This window comes from Varroa jacobsoni, unplaced genomic scaffold, assembly GCF_002532875.2.
Source record: "Varroa jacobsoni isolate VJ856 unplaced genomic scaffold, vjacob_1.0 scaffold_623, whole genome shotgun sequence".
NCBI classification, from domain to species: Eukaryota; Metazoa; Arthropoda; class Arachnida; order Mesostigmata; family Varroidae; genus Varroa; species Varroa jacobsoni.
Window position 1 is genome coordinate 85,548 of NW_019213525.1, and position 18,286 is coordinate 103,833.

At 39.7% G+C, this 18,286-nt stretch overlaps 1 protein-coding gene and 1 long non-coding RNA gene across 3 annotated transcripts; one reads left to right on the forward strand and one right to left on the reverse strand.

The window, feature by feature from the left end:
• Positions 1–406: 406 nt before the first annotated feature.
• Positions 407–14,620, forward strand: LOC111262040 (leucine-rich repeat flightless-interacting protein 2). Of its 2 annotated transcripts, none has more exons than XM_086968923.1 (6): positions 407–692; positions 6,527–6,916; positions 9,286–9,479; positions 10,295–10,553; positions 10,707–10,864; positions 11,351–14,620. In XM_086968923.1, exons 2-6 carry the CDS (start codon positions 6,716–6,718, stop codon positions 11,775–11,777), a joined length of 1,239 nt encoding a protein of 412 aa, XP_086825049.1. In that variant the 5' UTR covers positions 407–692; positions 6,527–6,715; the 3' UTR covers positions 11,778–14,620. The 2 variants fall into 2 exon arrangements, with proteins under 2 accessions (XP_086825049.1, XP_022691745.1); XM_022836010.2 differs by lacking the exon at positions 407–692 and adding an exon at positions 1,396–1,474.
• Positions 5,545–6,594, reverse strand: LOC147753249 (uncharacterized). The gene is made up of 2 exons (XR_015311789.1): positions 6,467–6,594; positions 5,545–6,194 (listed from the first exon to the last, which is right to left on the reverse strand). It is a non-coding gene; the product is annotated as an uncharacterized LOC147753249 (long non-coding RNA).
• Positions 14,621–18,286: the final 3,666 nt, after the last annotated feature.

Below are 18,286 nucleotides of genomic sequence, written 5' to 3' on the forward strand. Positions count from 1 at the left end.
TGTCTATTTTCAAATTGCGTATTTCTGAATTTCTGATTTGGTAGCTAATTAGGTGGCGATTGAAAAATAGGTCTGCTACCTGTTAAACATTTAGCTTTGTTTCGCATCTCAGTTTTAGCAACGGTTTTGAGCCACACTATTCGACCCTGTAGAACATAACACATTCATCGCGACAAAAAAGACGTGCTTGCCAGAGAAACAAATGGACTTCGTTGACAGATCTAATAGCCATCGGGGTGGAGCGTATCTGCATCTATCCCAGGTCTTCGCCCGCCCGCCTATCCGCTAAAGGCCTCCCAGTGGTTGATATCGCCGAGTGATGCCTCCGCACGGCACCGCACCATGTCCTTCTCTTCTGTTTGGATTTCCATTATGTTTTGTATGATGCGGACGACGGTCTATATTCATCCATAATGGCAGCACCTGGTCGAAAAATGGCAATAGGAGTGGATAGATGCCCAGCAGCACCAAAAAATATTTGCTCGTGATTGTAGGTATATGAGGGGTGAATAAACTGAAAAACGCTCATCAGATTGTGTCATTCGTTGAGCAAGTAGGCCATCGTCACCAAATTCGGAATTTAGCACCACTAAATGCGACGGAGTGTGTGTGCATGTGAGCTAGCGGGTTTGATCGTGTGCATTTTTTTAGTGCTCTTTTGCTTACCGGAGAAAAACTGCCGCGAGTGACAGGTGAGTTTACGGCTTCGGCATCAGTCACGTCAGCAACCCTTACCAGAAGGAGTGGGACGCCAATAAAATTAATTATATTTCAAGGAATTGAAGGATATTGGCGAGGCGGCGATATTACCGGAAAATGTGACGATCGCGCCACCTCAACATCAATGCAACGTTAGGAACACTGTAGTTACAGATACGACGTTAAATCATTACTTGCAGTGCTGTCCAAACAGGAAAGAGGAGTGCGCGACTCTGGAGAGCAACTGTCAGCTCCAAAAGAGTCGATCAGCTATACTCGCCATAGTGAAGCGTTCGCAAACGAATTTGTTCTCGATTTACCTCGCAACAGATTAGATAAATATACAAAAAGAAAAGCAATCGATACAAGCAGCAGTAACTCATTACCTGACAGCCCAAGCAGTGGGCAAATAAGTTAGTCAGCAAACCGTTCAGTAAGCGATTATGAAATAAGAAGTAAATACCTAGCGATGCAATGGATTTTCGCTAAAACAGGATCATATGCAGGGTCAAGAAAAGAAAACAAGGGTCCACTGTTTAGTGTATTATACAATAGGTGGGGTAGCAAACAGTGATTCGGCAGACGGAACATCCATCTCGATTTAAGTGCAAACTGCTTGTTAACAGACCATTTTCCGGCAACTTTACCGGCAAGATTCGCTCTGATCGAACAATCAGATCACAGCGACTCGACGGGTTTCAACTGGTGTACCCACCCGGTTCGGAAAATTGTCTAGTTAGTCATTCTGCGACACTCTACGTTCGAAATGAAGAAGGTATTTACAAAAGTCAACAGCGCGTGTCGTTTCTATGCTACATCTAAAGCTTTTGTTTGCAGTTTGGCACTCACTTGGTGCATTAATTAGAAAAGACTTTGTGAGTTATTCGCAATATAACCCATTAGGTCACTTAGAAGATGGTAATACATGTAGATGAAAAGCTTCGGCAACCCACTTAACGTTTAGATTCGTTTACGCAAGCTTTAAAAAAATGCCTCGCACAGAGATGCTATTACTAACAACATATTCTAACAATAACGACGATAGTAACGAAAATTGATTATTACATCATTTTTTTTACGGAAGTTCTTAATCGACGATAAAGTAACAACATCAAATTAGCTATGTTATATCTTAAGTGGAATGTCTTCACTCGACGCGCCCGATAGATCTTATCCGTCTTGTATTGGATACGAACAAAAATTGTTTGCTTATGCATGTCAGCTGTGTATGTTTGTAACAGAGAGTTTCTTTTATTTAATGTGAGAATCCGTGCTTCTGGAAAATCTAAAATGATTTGCGCATAGTATATGCGTTGCCATATTTCATAAATTTTGCCCGCAGCGACTGAATATAAACTGTAAATTTCGCTGAATTTTGATATTAGTAGAGAATCGAACCTAAGACCTGCAGCCCCCAGCAGAGCTATAATTGCGAAGTTTTTGCTACAAAAACTGTCAGCAAACAAATGCCACTTTGTAAAAATATTGCATATGAAATCTAGAAGACAACTGCGCCTAACAGATGACGTCAGGTTAGTCATCTAATCTCTTCTAGTTATTTCGTCGGAGAATTACTCTGCTTAGTTATTGCGAGCGCTACCGGAATCTCTATTAGAAAAAAGCTTTTTTAAGCATACTCTAATCTTCCCCGACCACGAGAGCATCTTTAAATTCTATTGTCGGCTTAGAACTCCCACACGCCAACTGCCTTTTTATAAACCAGTTGGTCAAGCCTTTTCAAAATGCGCTAATTCTATAATTTTTTCTAAAACCCGTCTACTTTATTATATTCTTTAGTATAAAAGAAAACAGTGCAGCAAATTGATCTTGAGACAAAAACGAACGTTTAATCAAATTTTAGCTGACTTAATGCTTGCAACTATTTTTTTTGCCCATTGTTCCTACTTCTTCAAAATGATAACGCTGTTGTTGGCACCCGCCGCTGTAGCATTTTCCCGCATCGGTTGACCGTATACGCACTGTTTCCACGGAACCAGTACTGTATTACATCTTACTGACTCAACCGCTATTTACACACAATTTAGTCGTTACTCGGTAATGGCAAGTCGTAGCGTTAAATCAGGGGGCCAAATCGCCTGGGACAGGGCGACACGCCGATAGAGAGCCGTTTCTTGTCTCTGCTTTTCCTTCTACTAAAAAGATTCCCTTCACTTCCAGGCTATAGTCGCTGTTGGTAAGTAAATAAACGGAAGGGTGACAGAGTGTTGGCACATGTGAACCTTTACTGGTGAAAAATGTTCGCCGGTAACATACCCTACTACAACACTGCCAGGGTTTCACCTGGTAGTAAAACCATGCACGTGCATGAATTGTTCAAACCAGCGATCACATCGCCGTTCGTCTTGACCGGTACCGTTGCAGTGGGACTTAGGTGCCGGGCTTCGTTCTATTGCCATGCTACTGCCTATAATAGTGTATGAAAACAGTATGGACCTGAGCAGGCCCGAAGTGTCACTGAATCTTGGTTGGCGTTTGGTGATCATCACCTCCGTCACCAGTCTGAGCCTGAAACGTTCAAGCTTACTTAGAACCACCGTTCCTGTCGACTGTAAGATATCGCAGTGCGTAGTTATTGACGTCGACATAGTTCTATCGATTTTCTTTTGTGCGGCGCTTCTTTTAGTTTCTATGGGACGACGCTGAAACAAGACAGGCATCCAATAGCAGAACGACCTTGCAACTGATTTTTGTCGATAGACAGACAGTATCAACTTTTTTACATATAGCACCAGCATTACTTGCCACCTTTGATCAGCTGACTAAGCAGGCACTAAGGCTCTTGACGACGACGACAACGGCAATAACAACGAACAACACTGACAATGAACTCGCGACGAGGCTTCCAGCCAATTCTTTGCCCATCTGGATCATAACTGTCGCCCGCTGGTTAGCGTTCTACGACACCTGGCGAAGCGAAATTTCGAAGCGATAGCTAGAGCAACAGCGGCATGACAGTCACCGCGCAAAGCTCTGTTTGTCATTAGAAATTACCACAACAGAGCTAGTACAGATGTGCGCGAGAAAACGCGACAGTAATAAAGGAAAAGTGGGGGAAGATAGGCAGTGATAACTAGCGAGGCGCTGTGGGCGGATGGATACGGCCTTTTCTGAAGATTTATAGAACAACATTCAGTCGCGTGGAAGCATGCGGGTCCTTTGGTCAGCCGTGACCAGGATGGCTAACCCATAGTTAAAATCTCATTACCGGATACGTTAACGTTAGAAAAAACATTTTTTGTATATATAAGAGCTACTGTGGGTTAGAATAACGATAGTAGCGATATTAGCCGTATCAGTGAGCCAGTTGGTCAGCGTTATTGTTCTCAGTGTGTTCCGGGCGCACATTTGGTTCCTCCCTGTGCCTTGGTCACTGACGTGGCTCGTACTCATGTATGCGGGCGAGTCGCTTGCAAAGATCGGTGTCAAGCAGAATGAAATTTCGAAAAAAAGGCGCGAATAAGCAACTGTTAAAAATTGCGCTGTATATCGCATACTGTGCAAACGAAGCGCGTTGTGTGTTGTTTTGACCGCTAACTGCATCACTGCTATGGGCGAGACCCGCAATATTGGCGTAGACAAGCCGTCAGTCGGCGAAAAATGAACGAGCAAGGCTACATCACGTCTTTCCTTTTTATGGTCAACAAACCATATGGTTGAGTATTGCGAGTAAACGTAGAAGCGGGGCTGCTTCTATGGATTACCCAGCGCGAAACAATTTCATAAAGAAACTGTTTTCGCTGTTACTGTCGCTACGGAAGTAGTGGTGGTAACAGCAAAAAAGCGCTAAAGAACGCTACTTTTGGTTATTGAATTAAATAGTTTCTTTTGGGTATCGTTTAAACTTTTTTCCCTGTAAAGTGGTACTACGTAAGTGCCGTAAGCAGCCGCCCGATGAGGGAATTTGATGAGTTCATATCTCAGAAATTCGTAGTGTGTGCTTATGATGGTCTAAAAAAGTCTTTTGGATTGATAGAAGTTGCGCGAGTTCTTTCGTCTTGATCGTGATAATTATAATTAGTAATATAATTTTTCTTATTGAGTGGACTACATATCATCGTAACGAAGATTTTCTGTGCTCGTCTCTTAAATCAAACATCAATTTTGCAAAGCATAGCGATCTCGTTCTACATTTACTGATGTATCGTTTACATATGTTGCAGATCTGTTTCGTTTTCTTATACCACAAATTAACCTCATTTAGACGTTGAGATGACACTATAGAATTAAAATAATATACTCGACAGTAGTTTGCCATGCTATTATTATTATATATGATTATTAGAAGAAATTAAGTCTTATTTCTGGTGCCTCAATTAGTCATATGATAATTAATATTGTGATAATTGTAACGTTACGCGGTATTGTTTTCTTTATTATTACAGTTATATTCAGCTCTGTGGAAACTTTATTGCATTCCTACGGACTTTAATGCAGTTACCTCGTTTCCATCCGAGCAAACCATAACGAAATGATGAGGGTGATCAGAATCAAAAAAAATTATTTAGCACTAGACGTAACAGCTACTACATTGAACGACCGTCAAATTGCCTAAAGTAGCATGCACTTTACCAGAAAAAATCTATTCATCAAAAAAACATTATGTTATGTTTTGTAACGCTGGCACGCACAACGGATATTATTGGAAACTTAAAGTTTACTTCGATATAAAAACTGGGAATTTAATGAACTTGTTCGGGCGATATTGTCCGGAAAATCCATCTAGGTAAATAGTACCACGCGGTGTTTCATCGATTAAGCCTAAATATCTCTGCTTTGGAAAAGTTTAGAATTTTTCTTCTTTCTAGATATTAATTTCATACGAACTAGTATTTAGTGTATTTATTTGTGTGTTTATTGTATTACTATTATTTACTAGTATTTAATGTATTATTATTGCAAAAGATTGTATTGAAATTTTCTAGGGAAATTGTTCAGAATTCCGCGCAACTTCCGCGGGTAAAATCTAATGTACCTGTGATGTTTGTGATAGTGATCACGTATTTCTCTATTTTCTGTTTCCCTGGTCAATTCACTCATATATTTGACTTTATTAAAAATTCTGCTGAGATACATTTTGCAATTATTAGAACTTGGAAATTATGTTCTATTGTTATATTGTAGATGCATATAGGTGGATTAACGCCATATGACTAATTAAAAAAAGTTATATCTGTACTGTGGGATTAAATTTACCACATCCACCAAGGCAGTCGATTTGGATGCTAGTGTCCTTTGGTTGACGGCTTATCTCTAATAATCAGTAGACGTGTCTGTTTTATGTGTGTCATAAGATTGTATAGCTGTACGTCTGTTCGGAATAATTACGCCGCCTAACACGACTCAGTAAGTCGTTAGCTTCCTAAAAATCAACAATAGCTCTAAAATACAAGCGATTTCATTGATATTATTAATTTGATAATAACCATAATAATGATTATGATCAGGGAACGCTTACGGACCGCTAGGGATGCAACCTGTAACAACAAATAGACAAGAAAACAAGCAGACATTCACTATAAATCTAATAATGTATAATGTGTAATTCTAATAATAATGGTTATTATTATTATTATTATTAATTAGATCGGCTGTTATTTACGCTTAATCCATTGCCGTATATTAGAGAAATTATCATCAATGTGTGATCGCAGTCTCTTCTTTGACGCTCTAATCTGTGCTATTTGCTGCTCATGCATTTTACAGTATATTGTGGCTACAACTGATAATACTTTGTATACATGTATACCAATCTTAATCCATTTCGACGATTTGCAAACGTTTTCCTTCGTGCTGGCTTTAATTGCAGAGTGCTACCTCTGGATCGTCAGCGTCGGCGGCAGCGCTTAGAGGGGCGCGAGCATCCGGCGGCGTCGGAGCGATCTTGGGAAGGGGCGCAGGATCTAGTTTGTCTCCGACGCGCGGTGCCAGTGGCGTTACCGGCAGCGAACGAACACGAGCTTCGACAAACGTCGGTCCAACAGCAACAGCAAGAACGATGACAATGGATGGAGGAAGTACGACGCCTACGCAGCGTCGGAGGACGTCCGCAGTGAGCCCCATGATGAATGGAGGCTATGCTGGTGGAAACAATACTCCTCTAGGTACTGGCTCCGTAGGTGGCGGAAGGGGTGGTGGAGGGACCGGCCTACCAGCCTTTGCTCCGGAACAACATCAGATCGATCAGAATGTCCGAGAGGTGAGAATGATATGAGAGTTAAGATTCTCAGTGATACAGAGTGGCTAAAAAAACTTAACCTGGTTGGTCTTAGTCATTTGAGATGATTGTTCTTTGATTGACACTCGTATTAATAAGGTCACTGATGTCCAGCAACCACATGCCTGTTACAGCGAGAATTTGTAAAGTGATCGGACTGGGTTGCGTTACGCTCTGAGCATTGCTATACAAAAGATATGAATATCTGCCCTTCGGCGGAGCATTAGTTCTTTTAAGAATCTCTATAACAAGGTTTTTTGTTCTTTGACGTATTCGCTTCCGTTTGTATTACCGAGCACAAAGTGTAACCAAAGATTGGTAAATCGTTGCAGTCACTAAAAAATCACGCAACTATTGGTCGTTACGCGTACCTGTTCCATTTCTGTACGATTCTGTTCTATCGTCAAAGGGCAGTCACCTTAAATTGCTGTTATTTTACCATTTAATGTGGCGGTTGGGACTGCCCTTAAGCAGCGCTTCAAACGGCTTATTCTTGTTACGCAACGAAGCCATCATGCGCTCCTAAGTTTAACAGGCAAACACGTTACCCACTGCACTATCACAAAAATTATTATCTAAACTAAACAAGACTGTTCCATAGCAGAAAGAAACAATAACAGATGCGTACAACTGGCGTTGTGCTCACTATAAGAAGCCACTCGTAATCTTTATATAGAATCGTTTTTTCCTTTGCTTCTTTCGTTGCCGGACTCAAAATAGCACTAGTTCATCTCATAGGTTTTGTACTCTTTAGTCTTACTTAGTGTTGTTCTTTTTAACACATTGCAAAACAACCTTTGTTTTTTACGGCCAACTCGATCTTGATTATCGAAAAACCACACCGCCACGCTTCCATTCAGAGATCATCGGTGATATCTCATTAGCCCTCAGCCGAACGAACTAACTCAGGAGGCCAACATTGTTGGGCAAACTTGTATAAATTGTGTCACTAGATAGTTCATTTACAGTCGGTTACTGTGGGCTCTGTATAAACAGAGTCTTCGGCGACACACCTCTCTCGATGTCTCTAGTATCGTTGACTGCGCTCACTCACTACGATCTGTATGACAAATTCTAACGGTAGTCGTATAGTGTAGCTTCGACCCGTGTAGAGAGTGTCATTTGACCTGTCGTAAAGCTCCCGACTCACATGCACGGGTTCACAGAGGTATAAAAGCTCTATTGAAAGGCCGCTGACATGAGCCAGTATAGAGTTCAGTTCAGTTGAGCTTACAACGCATTTCTTGTAATTCCATAACAGTTTGTAAACAAAAAGGAAGCAGAAGAGGCGCTGCTTCACGGAGCAGGAAACACGCGTGCTCAGGGCAGCGTCAGGTAGTGTAATGTCGCTGTGGATGCATCAAGCCTCTGGGTTCTGGGTTGTAACTGAAATAGAAATTTAGGTGTCGGAGCGCCGTGGTTTGAGGGCGCATACGTGTTTTGGCTGGAGTTTTGTCTATGGTTGATAAAATGTGAGATTAAATAAAGCATTTTGTATTTTGTTGGATAGGAGTTTGACAGAGCGGCGGTACTTGTTCGAACAGGTGTATATTGAATTCTAATGGATATTAAATAGTGTGACAGTAACAATCTAACTTAATGTCACCCCACTAAACTCTGTTAAATATAAATAACTGGCATGTGTGAGTTCATCGATTAGGTAAACAATATATGGCTGTGATAGGTGTGAATCCGTGTAATCGTGTGCTTGCGTAACTACTTATGGTGTTCGCTGTGGTTAATTGAAACAAGTTTAGATTCAATAGTTTAACTATGAATGTGTTTCAGCTTGTTTAAATAATGAATGATACTCTATTTATTTAAAGTTTTTGTTTGTACACATTTAAGCGTTTCAAATTGGCGCCTTGATTTTTGCTATAGCTGTATAACTCTTAGGATATAGTATGAATGGTCGTTACCGTGTGGTTCTACGACTATGGCTAACAACTCTCATATTGGCCCTTTGTGTTACAATAATGCAGCCATATCGTGGAATTAAAATTGAGGCATATGCAATATGCACCACACGAATACCTATGGATATATCAAATAAATGTTTCCAGTTTTGTACATCCGACACCACCGTTAATCAATGCTACCGTATTCTCGTTCAATTATCTTAAATGTCGCGGAATTGTTAATTTTTTATCCGTATGATAAAGCTTTTGAAACCTAGCTTTGCAATAAATGTTCGCGTTATGTCATTGCGCCGCTACATGATACTAGTCGCGATAATCACATAAGGTTAGGATAAACTCATAAAAAAATGTTTTTTTAGCAGGACTTTTACAAGCTCAATAACGGTACACACCTGTAAATGTAATTATCTTCTTATATACTTTTGATATAAGGCGGAAGCTCGTTTAGCTGCCCGCCGTCGAGCCCGTGCGGAGGCCCGAGCCGCTCGAATGAAGCTTCTAGATGCTGCCGATGATGAGGGTGGTGGAAGTGGTCGACCTCGAAACCGGGATGTCCGAGCGGCTTCAATTGCGTCAGCTTCATCGAGACGGAGCAGTGACGCCGAGTCCGAGTTCGGAGAATATAGGTGAGTAAATAATTACAACATACATATAGACGAGAATATATGGACTGTATTAACGATTTTGATCAAATTATCCTATTGTGACTATTGTATGGTGACACAGAAGTCACCATAATCCACTACTGGTTCGCTCAGTAATGGCATACGCATAATTGCGCTATCGTTAAATTTATTTGAAAGAGTGGTAGGAAAACGTCGTAATACTTGGATGATGCATAGCAAAGGTGCTATATTACATCGCTAAATGTCCGCAGTAACGCATTTTCACAAATTCCACGCATGTAGACTCGATCTATAGTAGGCCTAAATTATGTGATTATTTTGTGACTGTGGTATTTATGACTTGTGCCTTCTGGTGCACATACCATACAATTTTTAGCCTGATTGTAAACAAATGGTATTCTGGAAGCGCAGTGTAAGCTGGTAAAAGCGGCGTTAGTTTTTTTTTTAATTTTACTACATATGCATAACTTCTCGTATTCTACCCTACATCAATTCTTAGCTAAAAACGTGGCAATATTGCATGAGCGACTACTTATGCTATAGATTGAAATACAAGCAGCAACAGTAACTATTGTTTAGTTTGTAAGTAGTTTGTTGATCTATACACTATATGCGGCTTCTTAGGGCACCTTCTGCATCGGTGCAAATCAACAACTGAATTTTTTCGGTTCGAAAGAAAGCGTTTCATCCTGCACATAAACTTCTTACTACAAATTTACGAAAAGCTAAATTCTTTATTCTAAATAATTTACATCATCGTGAAGAATCCTTTTCTTCTAACTGAATTTGTGTTTCTTTACGTTGTCTTCGTTTAGTCGAGAAGATTTAGAAGATCAACTTCGAAAAGCGTTGGTAATGAGTCATCAATTGGACTCCGAGAAGCAGGCTCTCAACTATATGGTCGAAACGTTACGTGACGATATGGAGGAGCTAATGGAGAATATGGTGCAGTTAAGAAAAAAACTTGCTGATAAGATTCGGGCCTTCGACCAGCAAACGAGGGATTTCAACAATCTCCAACAGGACAAGAGTTACCTGGAACACCAGATATCCGAACGGGACCGCCTAATAGGGGTGAGTTATACAAGTACTCTTTTTTAATACTGTGCGAACATTTGATTAGATTTAGCGTACTTTAGGAATTTTCTATAGTTTATATAGAAAGCATGTCAATGGGAAGGATAATTAAAGAGATTGTTCGCCTTTCCGTCACAACGTACGTTACAGGAACACGGCCTGGTGTTAGTTGGCGAAGATGAAGGCCAACTACAGTTATTGAGTAAGGACATGTCTGAAGTTTTACGTTCGGCGGGTGAAGGAAATCTTGAAAAGAAACTTCAGTCACTTGCTGAAGAGAAGACATCATTGGAGGATGAAGTCACACGGTTAGTTGAGAAACTTAAATTTCTTTTTGGAAAATGCATTTTTTAGTTAGTAGTTAACCTTTATGTATGCGGTAGCTTGAAGGTATGAATTGAACCCTATGGACTAAAAAGTCTTGGTGATAAGCTTGTATTGCAACTGATTTGAACTAGGCATTTATTACAATCATTGTGAAATGATGAATGACTATCTTGCATTATTCGAATACAACACAAATATGTAATGTAATAATTATGGTTAATAATATAATAGTCATTATATTCTAGCTCAGTCAAATTATAATTCGTTTAAGAGGCTTTGAAATTTAATTGTTGTGATAGCCTCAGTTAAGTAGATGACCCAACCGTGCTTACAATATTTGGTATCAACCGCACCACAAAAAATCCTTGATACATATCTATGATATTTACTACATTATCGAAGTACCTTGAATATACATAGTTAATAAAGCATCCCTTTTCATAAATGGGGCGGAATCCATGTTGCAGGTTACGTGAAGAGTTACGAGAAGAAAGAGCTCGGGTGCACCGGTTGGAGGACATGTCTCGACAGGCGGGTGGACGCGATACCCAAGCGATTTTAGACGCCCAGCGTGAGGCAAGCAAAATCGTCTCGGACTACAAATATCGACTGAAACGGGCTGAGCAAGAAGTAACTACCCTGAGCTCCCAGGCGGCGCGGCTCGACACACAGCTTAAACACTACAAAAGTCAAGCCGAATTATCAGAAAAGGCCGAGGAGGAGCTCAAGGCGGAAAAGCGGAAAATCTTGCGCGAACTGCGCGAAGCCCAGGCTCGAATTGATGAGCTCGAGACGAGTAACAGTCATCTGCAAAAACGGATGGACAAGCTAAAGACGGCACGCAGTCAAATACTCAGCGAGGCCGCAAGGGACACCTCGCCTCCGCCGATCTAACAAGTCTTCCTTCACTTTACTCTATCCCGAACCTCTACCTCTTCCCCAAACATACGAAAATGTAGCAACGAAGTTCCAAGGATTCAGGCCGTATATATTTAGTTATCTATAGTCAGCTTTTCACTTGAGAGAGAGAACGAAACAAATGTATGCCATAAACACGTGACAACTGTTGACAAGAACGAATATAAGCTTTTATATTTCCATCTATGGCAATTTCTACGCATGCACAAATCCGCTATGCTGGTTCATTTGTGAGTCTCATAGAGCGCGGCATTGCTATATGCTCACACATCTGCGGCTCAGTAATGTAGTCTAGCCGAATTGCCGATCATTCTTCGTGATGAAATAAATATAGTGAAAGCACCTTTGCACTGAAAAATTTCTAGAGGGCTAGATTGCCGACATTGGAGACGACAGTTGACGAATTAAATTACAGAAATGGGCTTTATGCATAGCTCGGATTTTTACGGTTTCTATTGGTTAGACTAGGTAAGCATACTGTAAACGTGTCTGTGCTGACCGTCTTAGCTGGTAGAAAAACGCAAAGAGGCAATGTATAGGCAACATATTGAGGCCAAAAGCCAGAACAAGTGAATCTGTGAGAGTGCCATGTGAGTGGTCCCGATGTAGTGCAATCAGGTGCAACCCCAATCAGGTGCAACCCCACGGAGATATATTGGAGGGCCCACATGTTTACGCAGCAAATTACTTACGCCATTATTCTAGCTGAAATGTACGCAAAAGCGGATAAGAATAATAGGTTTCACCAGTACAATCTATATTCAAATATGCGGGGTTTGTGTACTGGGGTAGGCGTGACCATTGAGCCCAATTAGATAAGGTTAACGCTGATAAAGATTACAACAATAACAGAAGGTGAACGGTGTAGAAATCGAGTGAAATAAATACAGGCGACCTAGAAAGTGTCCAGCAAGTCGTATGGACGTTTCGTTCTACAGACATCACGTGCAGTTTCTAGTTACTACTTCTGGTTGAGGACCGAGGGATGTATCATTTGCTTGCTGTTTGTGGAATTTTTCCTAATAGAAGACAATGTTTTTGTAAATCGAGATCGTTATAATCCTCATTTTTTTATTAATGGGATAGCTATTGGAGCAGACATTATCAAGAACACCAGTGATTGTGGGATATAAAACCAGAGTGTTATAGATATGAGCTATCCAACATATGTTGGTATAATGCTCGACCTTTCAATAGTGATTTTACGTTATACCCGAGATATGTTGCTACTGAAAACGACTGCGTAATTGCTGCGGGAGAACGGCGTGCTTGCATAGCATAATTCTCTTAATTTATGTACTTGTAGTAGAGTTAATTATTCAACAACTCCAGGGCTTTGCTTTCAGCTTGGCCAATAAGGAGTATTTTGTTCGATGCTATATGCGTATTCGAGATTTAGTTGCCATTTTACCATGCCAATACTTTACGCGGATTCGCTACATATGCTTTTCCGTTATCCATATACAAGCCAATGAATAAGCATGTCCAAAAACATGGTCCCCATAGGACGAGTCCATGTAAGATAAATAGCGAAAAATTGAAGTTCATCCAGTACGCTGCTTGGTAAGGTGATGAGCGAGTTTAGTTGCTGAAATAGGCGTTTTTGCAGACTAAGGGGAAAAACAATAGCTGAAAGGATCTTGCTGAGAGGCAGAAATCCCCAAGGAGGTTTATTCACACCCAATCGACTTGTTGACGGGTATTAGGTAGCGCAGTTTTTGCATTAATGAAAATCTTCTCCAGCAAACAGTAATTATAGTTTTTTTTTTTAAGTCGAAATCATTATTATAACGAATTCAAAGCGTGAAAGTCTCACAGTGTTAATAACTCAATTTAACAGTTGCATGGAAACCACACTGCGAGCTAATTAAACTAATGTGTCTTAGCCTTGATTTAGTTATATGTTGGGTAGCGCAGAAGGGGCTATTTGAATCATGTCTATCATCGGGTAAAAGAAGTAGTAACAAAACTTTACAATAGTTCTACTTAATTACGCTTGATAATATTAATTGAAAACACTAATTTGCGTATTACAAATTGACTAATTCAGAAAGTATTCATCTGCTAAAATCAAACTATCTGGTACTGACTTGAGGGAGACCCTCGATTATTCTACTAGAATGTGCGCTGAAATTTACCACTTTTTTTTTCCAATTTTTATATTTGTGTGTTCACAAGGACTTTTGCTTTCCGTTTAAAAAAAACTGCCACTAAAAAGAATAAAAATTTCAACGACCCTCTTTACTATAACGTTCTATGAATAAGTCACTCAGTAAGCCATATGTAAAGAAAGAAACGATGGTGATAACAAGTTGGGTTCCCGCAGTATCTTTTGTTGCAACGTCCCGCTTCATTTTATCGTAGTTCGTTTGTCGACTTGTCGACACCCTACGGAAAAGCTGGAAAGCTCTAAGACGTTTCTGTTCATCAAGACAATTTCTTTTTAAAAAAAGACCTAACATTTTTTTTATTAGAACATCAATTTTTTGCGTTTTGGGAAAAATTGAGACAACATTCATAGGAAAGAAATGGAAAAAGTCTGAGACAGTTACTATAGAGGTGAATAAATTAGAGCGAAGGCTAGATAAGAGCCAAGATATTGGAAAGATGTTGAGCATATATAGTTAAACATAACGAATAAAAACGATGGCTTTGTGTGTAAAATAATATTGCTGCTATAAAGAAATAGACTAAAATAATAAATAAACTGATCAACAGAAACGGATCCACGTGGTAATAATAAGAACAAAAAACACTAAATAAAATCAACAACAACAAAGTCTTTATGGAAAATATACAAGATTTTCGTCAAAAACGTCCTCGATATGTGTTCCTTTGCAATGAAGAAGTAAACTAATTAGAGACTCTATTCAGTGATCTGATAATTTGAACTTTAAAGTGATATATATATATATATATAGATATATAGGAATTATTTTTTGTAATACACTCCCAGGAAAGGCGTTTCTGACTTGACTTTTTGAATTTTCAGAAATATCATTTTCGGCCTCTCCTTACACTTCCTTTGTTTAATGAGAACCTTTTTATTACTATCATCAAAAATAAACTATTGAAGTACTAATACGTATTGAAAAAATGAGAAAGTTCTTCTTAAGCATTGCATGACAGATCATTTCATCTGATGGTCTATTATGATATGATGCCTATATATTTGAAGTTCTTTTCACCGCATGGTGAAGGTTGTTGGATGCGAGATCATTACATAATTAAAGCCTTGAAAGCTTTTGATAACTCTCTAATTTTAAATAAAACAAAAAATCATCATGCTTTCTCCATCAAGTTGTCCGTTCGAAGCTGCCCGTAATTGCGTAGATTGTTGGTTTCGGATATCAGATTAATGATTAGCTTAGGCGATATGTGTTGTGTCATATTTGTGTGGTTTTCAAGTACGCTAATAACAAAAATTACATCGTTCGCTTTCCAAAACTTAGTTAAACTAAATATAGTAAATATTTGACTACTATAATTTAGTACTCGTGCTATCTTATATATATATATATATATCGTATAACTAGGTAGTAATTAGGGGTTATATTCACGTGGACCACTTGAGTTACCTTGAGTTACACTTGAATTAATGACGATAATAAAGTTAATTTTTAATATTTATTTAATATTATATATTTATTTTAATATTCTTTAAGTATCTAAGCGATATTATACATTAATATTGCTAAAAGTCATCACTTTTAGCAATATTAGCATTTAATGAATACTTTATTAAAAGGTTGTTGATTCAATAGATTAGTGCTCTTACAACAAAGGCCCACCGGCAAACACTCAGTTTTGCATACGAGTGCATAATTGTACCCTATTTTTTAAACAGGCGACAAATATTCTGTCATTACGGCTTAAATTAAATCAATGTATGGTTCACTCAAGTTGTTGTCTGCGAATTTGTAAGAAGACACATATCTTATTTACGCCTATTTGTTCTTGTGTGACGCGCATATATAATAAATTTAAGCATTAATTATAATAGACAATAAAGCTCATAATGTATGACCAAGTGATTTAATACTTGTTTCGATTCCGCCTTGCGTTCCTATTTGGATACGAAATTCGATGTCACTAAATTACATTAGGAAGTGTATTGCCCGGTGGCGGCGATAGCCTAATCTTTCAAATTCAGATTCCATCTTCAAAGGGTACATATTGCACTTTGTCTACGACACGCCCTTTAACTTTCTAACTAAAAGTTTCTTCAACGGCGGAGCTCACGACTTGGAAAAATGTTTCTACCGCCTAACAGGTCCTTAAGGATTGACATGAAATCCGTTCTATAATGTGGTAAAGGTGTGTACAGATGGAGTTATCTCCAATTTCTATACAGTGTATCTGTACGTTTTATGAGTCTAAATTATGTTCTGAAATATGAAATCGCTACTCTGATCAATTATTGTGAACACATATTGCGCATAGGTTATGGTGTCATTACGCATTGCGAGAATGGACTGAGCCTATAAATTTACGTAATGACACGTACCGGACTATAAGTGAAAAGAATATCTAAAATTAACCACTATTCTTAAGGTAGTAATGCCTACTACAACTAGAAACGAAAATAGGATCTAGCTAAAAAAAATTTAGGTAAATAAGAGCGTACCTGACATACTTAAATTTTTGTAGCATTGAATTATAATTCGAATTCTAGCCACAACTCATGCATAAAATAAAGCTAAAATATAGGGCGGGGCCTATGCAAGGTATAAAACCTATCAACAGAGAACACTTGAGTCGTACACAACCACTACAAATACTGATAGTTGATCCTTGAGCCATATAAAGAAGTATTTCGTTTCTGAAATAAGTACTTCTCCAATAAATTGTGTCGAACTTCCTTTAACTTACCATAACGCTGTCAGCTATAGACGCACCTACCTATATTGTCAAGAAAAGCTTTGATCGAGTGCGTGTCAAAATGGCAGGCGCCGTGTCGCTGCATCGAGGCCTATTCGACCGGCGCAAGCAGGCCTCAAAGGCGAAAAGTTTATGCAAGCCACAAGTAAACGCTGGTCGAAGTGAATGGCCACCAACAGGCGGCAGCGCAGTGAAAGTCACCAAAGGAAAACCGAGATTATGATCGATCCTTCGCTTGCCACTACTCTTTCGTGGCTCTGGTGTTGTACAGACGAAAAGATGCCGACCGATCGGCTACGGCTAGTAGCTATAAAAAGGTGTAGTTGTTGTTCCCGTCCAACTTTTCTCTGTTTCTGTTTGAAGCCAAGGTTGATGCGACTGGCCGCACCGCCTACCCGGCAAGTGTCTCAAGAGCGTACCGTCGGATTGGAACGAAACTCAACTGACACCTGCGCTGCTCCACGGGAAGCCCTAAGCAACATCAAAACGCGGCCCACATTTGCAAGTCGGACGAAACGACCCAGGGGGCTCAAAGACGACGCTAGCACTGTACCTTTGAAAGAAAAGGAGGGGAGCATGAAACTGGCTTATTCCTACGACCTCGCTTGGGAACGTATGGGCAAGGCATCGTTAAAACGAATACCTCAGGAAATCGTTCGACAAGCCAGAGTGAGCTGGCGCTGCGCTAGTGAGCACGGCGACACTGGAGAGTGCTCCATTACTTCTGACTAGACGAATTTGCATCTTGAACATCGGTGGTGTCCGGCTTTGCCCTAACCGCTATCATCCACTCATTTCTTTCCCAGCGCAGAGCAGCGCGTGTTTGTCGTCGTTGTCATGCCACGGCCGAACATTTCTGGGGCTGACAGAAGTTGTAGCCAACACGAGAGAAAACGCAAAACCGAGAAGCGTCTAGAGCCCTTCTTTTTCCTAATGGAATTCCGATACGATATGGCTTTTGTCGTTCCCGCAAGCCAATAATTTTTTTCGCAGCATGTAAAAGCTAAGGCTCGAAAATTGATGGAGAAGGAGCTGCTGTGGATCGAAGAAAGCAATATTATGTATCTATATATACTTATATATGTGTAATAAACCTCACTGTAGGTCTTACTTATTCTATGGTTCATAGAGACAAAGGCTGAATGGTTTGACACTAGCCTTTTGTAGTGGAAAACCTTTTACCCGTACCTCTTCAGACAAGGGTAATTAATTAGGGTGTGTCTCCTATATTGGTTGAAGTTGCAGAATATGCTCTTCCCCTTTATGTACAAGTAATGATTGCGCTTATGTCCTTACGTAAAATAGAATTTTGAGTGCAATTGCCATTATTTTTAGAATTAAGGGTCACGTTCCGGACTACGATCTCCGCATACCATGGCGAGAACCGGCAATGATCGAAATCAATGCTATATTAATTATATCTGAAGTTATACACTTGAAGAAAAGTTCAGAAAGCTACTCGTCCGATACCTCAACCTTCGCTAAAAAAGGCGACGACAATACGCTTTCAGATGTTCGATAAAGAGATTAGCGGCAACTAGTTTAGCACCTGTAAAGCGGAACACAAAAAATCATTTAAATGAAAAGAAAGCGAGAGTTAAGCA